This window comes from Rhincodon typus, chromosome 4 (genome assembly GCF_021869965.1).
Source record: "Rhincodon typus isolate 14 chromosome 4, sRhiTyp1.1, whole genome shotgun sequence".
Lineage (NCBI taxonomy): Eukaryota > Metazoa > Chordata > Chondrichthyes > Orectolobiformes > Rhincodontidae > Rhincodon > Rhincodon typus.
In genome coordinates this window covers 23,999,114-24,007,085 of record NC_063335.1, presented here as the reverse complement: position 1 = coordinate 24,007,085, position 7,972 = coordinate 23,999,114, and the positions used below count along the sequence as shown (strand labels likewise).

The 7,972-nt window shown below is 38.8% G+C and overlaps 1 protein-coding gene across 1 annotated transcript in view; it reads right to left on the bottom strand.

Annotated features, from left to right (window-relative positions):
- Positions 1-7,972, bottom strand: part of LOC109928454 (cysteine-rich secretory protein LCCL domain-containing 1) — a 34,127-nt gene that overhangs the window by 5,625 nt on the left and 20,530 nt on the right. The window contains exons 3-5 of the mRNA XM_048595665.1: positions 4,791-4,958; positions 2,370-2,430; positions 1,367-1,433 (exon numbers count right to left, since the gene is read on the bottom strand). Coding sequence (XP_048451622.1) covers positions 1,367-1,433; positions 2,370-2,430; positions 4,791-4,958 — 296 coding nt within the window. The remainder of the gene's footprint in view (positions 1-1,366; positions 1,434-2,369; positions 2,431-4,790; positions 4,959-7,972) is intronic.

The following is a 7,972-nucleotide window of genomic DNA, read 5'->3' as shown; positions in this document are numbered from 1 at the left end:
ATAAATGCTGCCTAGATAGCAATAGTCACATCCTAAATTGAGAAAAGAAACTAGCATCGTTTACCTCTCTATCCTTGTCCTCACTCAACTATTCATTGTTCTTTGAATTGGCCTTCCATTATTTATCCACACCCTACTCTCAAAACCTACTCTGTCCAAAGTTCTGTTGTCCTTATCTCACACTGAGGTCCCATCCACCCATTGTCCCCACCCTCACTGACCTACATTTGCTCCCCAATCTTGTGATATCTCAAATTGAAAACTTTTTCAGATTTCTGAAGAAGGGTCCTGACCCGAAACGTCAGCTTTCCTGCTCCTCTGATGCTGCCTGGCCTGCTGTGTTCCTCCAGCTCTACACTGCATTATCTCAGACTCCAGCTTTGGCAGTTCTTACTATCTCTGGAAATCTATTCTGTCACTTATCACCTGATTTCACACGGTCTGGCACTCTTGATCAGTCTGTTATGAGGCACCTTATTGAATATACAGATACATTTCGATTGCTGCATGACTGTTGTTTACTCTCTCCATCACCTCCTCAAAAATTCAATAAAGTTGGTTAAGCAAAATTTCACTTTGGAATGTCATGCTGACTATTATATTGCAATTATATATTCTGCAAAGTGCTTGGTCATCCTACTGTCCTTTTTCCTCACTGTACTCTCCCCATCTTATTCTCCACATGAGAATGGGGGCTCTGTTGCTGAGAACCATTGTTACTAACAACCATCATTGTCCTTTTGCTCTTTCTTGGTTGATCATATTTAACAGGTTAGATTACAGAAAGGGAAAAGAAAAGGCCCTACTTTGAGTCCCTTTTTGATGTTGTTCAATGGGAAGAGTATATATTGATGAACATGATTTAAGTTGGAAAATAATGCGTTCAGCTTGTCAACATATAAAATAAAGACTTAACTGCACTTGTTTCAGAATCATTAAAAACTTTCCAAATCAAAATGACATTCAGTGTGGCTTGGGCTCAGCAGAAAACAACATAAAATGTGGATATTTATTCTTACCAATAAAACAGGTGGCCATGAAGTGAATTTCTCCCTCAATATCTTTCGACATTAAAAAACCACAAGGAAAATTTAACCATAGAGAATTTAAGATTAAATAAATTGTTTATAAAATCAATTGAACTGATATTAATTTTAAATACAAACAAAAATCACTGGAAGCACTCAACAGATTTGTAAATTTGGCAAATGAAATGACATGCTGTGACATTTTATCGTATGTTCTGCATGAATGCAGATATACTGCAATGAAAATCATCTTTTGCAGGAGGATCGAGTAACTTTCACAATGTTTTAAGTACATAACTGACAAGATTGAGGACATTTCACCATCTTCTATTACTCACCATTTCATAATGCAATGTTCCAATGACTTTCCCCTTACTGTACAAACAACCAGCTGGGCATTCATATCTGAAATAAAGAAATGGCAGAGGACAAAAGGTTAGAATTAGAATTAGGTTTTATTGTCACTTGTACTCAAGTGCAAAAAGTATAGGAGTACAGTCAAAAGTGTACAATGTCACTTGGGTTCAAATCTAAGGCACTAGATTAAGGACAAAAATAGAGAAATAAAGTAAAAAAGCTAAAAATTCTACATCACATTACATCTACAAAGTTTCAAAATCTCCCCTCCCCCACCGCATCCCAAAACCAGCCCAGCTCGTCCCCACCTCCCTAACCTGTCCTTCCTCCCACCTATCCCCTCCTCCCATCTCAAGCCCCACCCCCATCTCCTACCTACTAACCTCATCACGCCCCCTTGACCTATCCCCTCCCTAACTCCCCACCTACACTCACCTTTACTGGCTCCATCCCCATCTCTTTGACCTGTCTGTCTCCTCTCCACCTATCTTCTCCTCTATCCATCTTCTATCCGCCTCCCCCTCTCTCCCTATTTATTTCAGAACCCCCTTCCCTTCCCCCATTTCTGAAGAAGGGTCTAGGCCCGAAATGTCAGCCTTCTGTTCCTCTGATGCTGCTTGGCCTGCTGTGTTCATCCAGCTCTACACATTGTTATCTCAAATCCTTAGTGACTTGCTTTGATTCTAATAAACATTTCCACACGATTTGGGTTTATATATTAGAAATTATACAAAAAATAATTTTCTAAATACAAATCTTGTACGTGTTAGTCAATATTGATTTAAACTGATACGAGGTAAAATGTCAAGTAGTCTTCTTTTAATTACTATTCTACAAATTCATTTTTTGTAAGGCCATTGACAGCAGTGGAACTAGCTTAGAAAGTATTTCGAAGATAACTAATGCATAAATTGAAAACAGACTATCACTTATCAAGTTGACATTATTTACTACAATAGGAAATGGGGATTTTCAGTTTCTCACCTATTGCACGTTGTTCCCTTGCATTGGTCACGGAGTTTGGTTTCACAGGACACCAACTGAGCTGGGAAGAGAGATTATTACAAGAATGCATTTTTTTTCTGGATTTGTTTCATGATTTTGTTACAATTTTCCAGAATGAGCTTGAAGCTGATGCACTTCTTCGTAGTTGAGAGAAAGTAACATAAAATCCATATTCAATCAATAAATTAGTCCCTTTACCCTTACAGTTAATCACACAGTGCAGCAAGAGGAGATTTCTTTTGGCAATTTTAGCACAAATGGCAAAAACAAAATTTGCAAATGAACACCTCTGATGCAATACTATATTAAAGCATATTAACGTAACCACCAAGCACACCTTCAACCCCATCCACCCACATTTCAGGATTCACTGCCTCCACAATACTCTAGTCCACTCCATTACATTAAAACATCCACTTCCCTTCCTGTGGCATATCTTTTTCAGCTCTTCCCTTCCTACCATGTGAGCCCCAATCTCTCTTTCCTGACAAAACAGTGATTTAATTGTAACTTGTTTTCAATTTAGTACATGCTATTTACTGCTCACAATGCAGCCTCCTCGTTATTTGACAGGCTAAGTACTGATTGAGTGATCGCTTTGCTGAGCACCTCCATTAAGGCTGTAACTATGACCTCAAGCTTCCTGTCATTTGCTGTTTTAACTTTCTGTCCCACGTCCACTCGATCCTCAGCCTCCTCTGCTGCTCCACTAACATTCAATTGGGAGCTTGACACATCACCATTTTTAATTAGACACTTTACAATTGCCTGACGGCAACATAAAGTTCAACAATTTCAGATCGCAACCACTGCTATAATATGGTCAACATGGCTTTGTGTGTGGGTAATCATGTTTCACGAACTTGATCGAGTTTTTTGAAGGAGTAACAAAGAGGATTGATGAGGGCAGAATGGTGCACATGATCTATGTGGACTTCATTAAGGCACTCGACAAGGCTCCTCATGATAGACTGGTTAGCAAGGTTGGATCACACAGGATACGGGGAGAAGTAGCGATTTGGATACAGAAATGGCTCAGAGGTAGAAGGCAGTGGGTGGTGGTGGAGGGTTGTTTTTCAAACTGGATACCTGGACACCTGTGACCAGCGGTGTGTCACAAGGATTGGTGCTGAGTCCACAGCATTTCATCATTTATATAAATGATTTGGATGTGAACATAGGTGTGGTTAGTAAGTTTGCAGATGACCCTAAAATTGGAGGTTAGGCCTGTAACCAATGGTGTGCCACAAGGATTGGTGCTGGGTCCACTGCTTTTCATTTGGATGTGAACATGGGAGGTACGGTTAGTAAGATTGCAGATGCCAAAATTGGAGGTGTAGTAGACATTGAAGAAGGTTACCTCATAGTACAACGGGATCTTAATCAGATGGGCCAAGGGGCCAAGTAATGGCCAATGGAGTTTAATTTAGATAAATGTGAGGTGGTGCATTTTGGAAAGGCAAATCAGGGCAGGACTTATACACTTAATGGTAAGGTCCTGGGGAGTGTTGCAAACAGAGGCCTTGGAGTGCAGGTTCATAGTTCCTTGAAAGTGGAGCCACAGGTAATTAGGATAACGAAGAAGACATTTGGTATGCTTGCCTCTATTGGTCAGTGCATTGAGTATAGGAGTTAGGAGGTCATGTTGCGCAGTACAGGACATTAGCTAGGCCACTACTGGAATACTGTGTGCAATTCTGGTCTCCCTGCTACAGGAAGGATGTTATGAAACTTGTAAGAGTTCAGAAAAGATTCACAATGATGTTGCCAGGGTTGAAGGGTTTGAGCTATAGGGAGAGGCTGAACAGACTGGGGCTATTTTCTCTGGAGCATCGGAGGCTGTGGGGTGATCTTACAGAAGTTTATAAAATCATGAGGGGCATGGATAGGGTAAATAGCCAATGTCTTTTACCTAGCGTGGGGGAGTCCAAAATTAGGTTTAACTTGAGACGGGAAAGGTTTAAAAGGGACCTAAGGGGCAACTTTTTCACACAGAATGTAGCGTGTGTTTGGAATGGGCTGCCAGAGGAAGTGGTGGAGGCTGGTACAACTATAACATTTAAAAGGAATCTGGATGGGTATAGGCGTTGGAAGGGTTTAGAGGGATATGGGCCAAATACTGGCAAATGGGACTAGATTAATTTAGGATATCTAGTCAGCATGGATGAGTTGGGCCGAAGGGTCTGTTTTCGTGCTGTATATCTTTATGAATTTCTTACTCTATCTGTAACATTTTTCAGTTCTGGCAGTCCGCCATCAACCTCAAAAGGTTAATGTTTCTCTCTCCACAGAAGCTGCATGACCTACTGAGTATTTTCAGCTTTTTCTGTTTTGATTTCAGAATCACAGCATCTGCGGTATTTTGTCATTGTATTAGTGTGAGAATCAAGTTGCACTTACACATTTGTTCTGTATTTATAACCTCATTCAACTCAAGGTATTCTGTTCTTGAAGGATCTGTTTGTGTTTGAGCTTTCAAATGAGTCTCCTGAATTCCTGTTCTGTGTCTCTCAACCTCGTTGGTTTCCTCTTCTGGTTCCGAAGGAGAATAATGGTGATCTGTGCCATCTGTTTCCAGTTGAAACAAAATCAGCAGAGAACAGATAAACACTGAAGGTTGTCTTAAATTATATTACATCCTTTCCCAACATAGCAGAAAGTTTAATATCAGTCATAGACAAGAGTATATTTTCTGTGAACCAGGATTTAATCAGACAGCACTTAATGTACTATTAACATTTTAGGTTAAATAAACAGAAACTGGAAATGAACCTGTATGCATGTAAGAAAATAGAACTTTGAAATCAAGTATTTCTAGGTAGCGACTGCATTAAAACTTATGTTGGCAAAATTTGTGGGTTTAAGCAATGATGCACAACTTAACACATGATCACAGAATCATAAATCCTGACTTTGTCGAAGCAGGCCATTCAGCCCATCGACTCCACACCGATCCTCCAAAAAGCATCCACCCATCCTCACCATCCTATCCCATCCCTATAGCCTTGCAATTCCCCTTGCTAGTCCACCTAACTTGCACATCCCTGGACACTGTGGGCAATTTAGCCCATTTCTCGCAAGCAGAGAAGAAACTGGAGCCTGTAGTGCATTTTTCACGATTTTGCATTTGGAGTAATAGAGGGAAGTTCTACAAAAACTGAATTCTACAGAATTGAAGTTCCACAAAACATGAAGAGGGGTAGTAAGTTGTAATGGTGACTTCATCAGCACTCCTACTGCAAACATTACCATCGGAAACTGATCATATACCTTATTGCTGTTTGCAGGAATTTGCTGCATGGAACATACTTGCCTAGATAACTGTCACCATATTTCAAAGCAACTAATTGTATGTGAATTGCAAATGAAATTTTCCTGAATGAGACAATTCAGTGTTACAGAGATGTTCTTTTCCCTTTAGTGAAGAATATGCATTTACAATGGAATAGTGGCACTTCATAGTTTGAACATTCCGTACCACAGGATATAGGAATGGTTGATTAGATAGGTCTCCAAATCAGGGGCTTATTTCACCCATGACCCATGGACGCTACCAACCTAGCAGGAGATTCTTCTTTTCCCTTTTAAAACAGGAAATGGTGGAGATCAAGTAGAAGGAGCATTAGCAAATGCTTGGAATTGGTTACGGGACCATTTTTGTCTGAAGACTGGCATGGATAGAATACAAAAAAGAAAAAGAAAAGGAAAATGCTGAGGTCTGTTTGGAAACTATGCTACCAAATTAATTTCCCAGCCATTCAAAGCAGAATGAGACCCAAACAAGATTAATGTCCAGACCAATTAGGAGTCTAATGATGATCACGAAATCATTGTCAATTGTTTTTAAAAAACCCATCTAGTTCACTAATGTCCTTCAGGGAAGGAAACTGTTGTCATTTCTTCGTTTGGCGCACGTGAGACTCCAGACCCACAGCAATGTGGTTGACTCTTATCTGCCCTCTGAGCAATTAGGGATGGGCAATAAATGCTGCCTAGCCAGTGACGCCCTCATCCGGTGAGGTATGGTCAGATCCCTTTTCCCCTCTACTCTTATTTGGATTTTTACTTTCCAACTCAAAAATGATATTCTAAATTTTATTACCATACCAAAATGTAGCACCTCAGACATATCTATGATGAAATTCATTGCCAATTATGTACCCATTGTACCATACATTTATATAATTGCTTCTGGATAACATTCAAATTTAAACATTCTCTTCAACCTAATTTGCAAAGGTAAACCATTCTAGAATGTGAGATGGCATTTTATTTATGAAAAACACTGAAATTAGATTATGTCAGAGATAGTAGGAACTGCAGATACTGGAGAATCCGAGACAACAAGTTGCAGGGCTGGATGAACACAGCAGGCCAAGCAGCATCATAGGAGCAGAGAGGCTGACGTTTCGGGCCTAGACCCTTAGATTATGTCAATTTCTTTTTAAGAGCAATAGTAATGAATAAAGCTTAATGTGACAAGCTTTAACGTGGTCAGAAACTTTAATATGAGCACAACCTCATAAGAAATGAAAACTGTCTCCCTTACATTATGTTCTCACATTCGTGAAATCATGTCTCAGGTTCAGGTTCATTTTAGTTTGCTAATTATTAGGACATCATTCTATATTTATAGATACTGACATCTACATATTAGCATGCAAAATCAGTTAGCTTACACAAAACATTCTACCAGCAATACAAACCCAGTTCTTTCTTTAGAGAAAAGCTGTTGCCAATCTATCACTCTACGGTTTTTGCCTTTACAACTACTTACAGATAAGTTTTTAAAAATATCTTCAACCATAAATCCTGGAAAAGCCCAGAGAAACAAAATAGTTCATCAGATTACAGCCAGTGAGAGTTTTGGAAATAAATTCATTAAAGGTTACTTTAGTAAAAGCCCCATTATCTAATTCAGTGGAGATAAAATTACCCATTGTACAAATATATAATTGCTTCTGGATAACATTCAAACTTAAATCTTCTCTTCAATCTAATTTGCAAAGATAAACCATTCTAGTGATTAGAATGTGGGATAACATTTTACTGAAAAACACTGAAACTACAGTTTTTTTTGGAGTTGTATTTTTTGATATGTACTGGCCAGATCTAAAATATTACAGGTGTTGCAGGACCTTGCAAAATTTGATTAATGTTAACGATACAATGAGCTGAAGTTGATAGGAGTATGACTATTTTCAATTAAAGTTTCAATCAATTAGTGGAATGGATTGCCCTAATTACATTTAATCTTCAGAAATAAAGAAGGGAAGTTTTCTTCAGATTTCAGAAATTAATTTAAAACTAAAACAAGAAGAATTTTGGTTAAGAACAATGTCTACAAACAGTGTAGTCAGATTCTGCATGTAACTCAGCTCAGAGATAATTGCAATTTTAAAAAAGTGCAGTACTACAATTTTTTGTATGCATAAGGTGTTAGCTAAAATTGGGAGATAAGTAAGAAGACAAATGCATTCACAAACAAACAGAACAGAGCATACACAAGCAGGAAAAGTTGGAGTTAAAATCGAATCAGAGATAGTAGGAACTGCAGATGCTGGAGAATCCGAGACAACAAG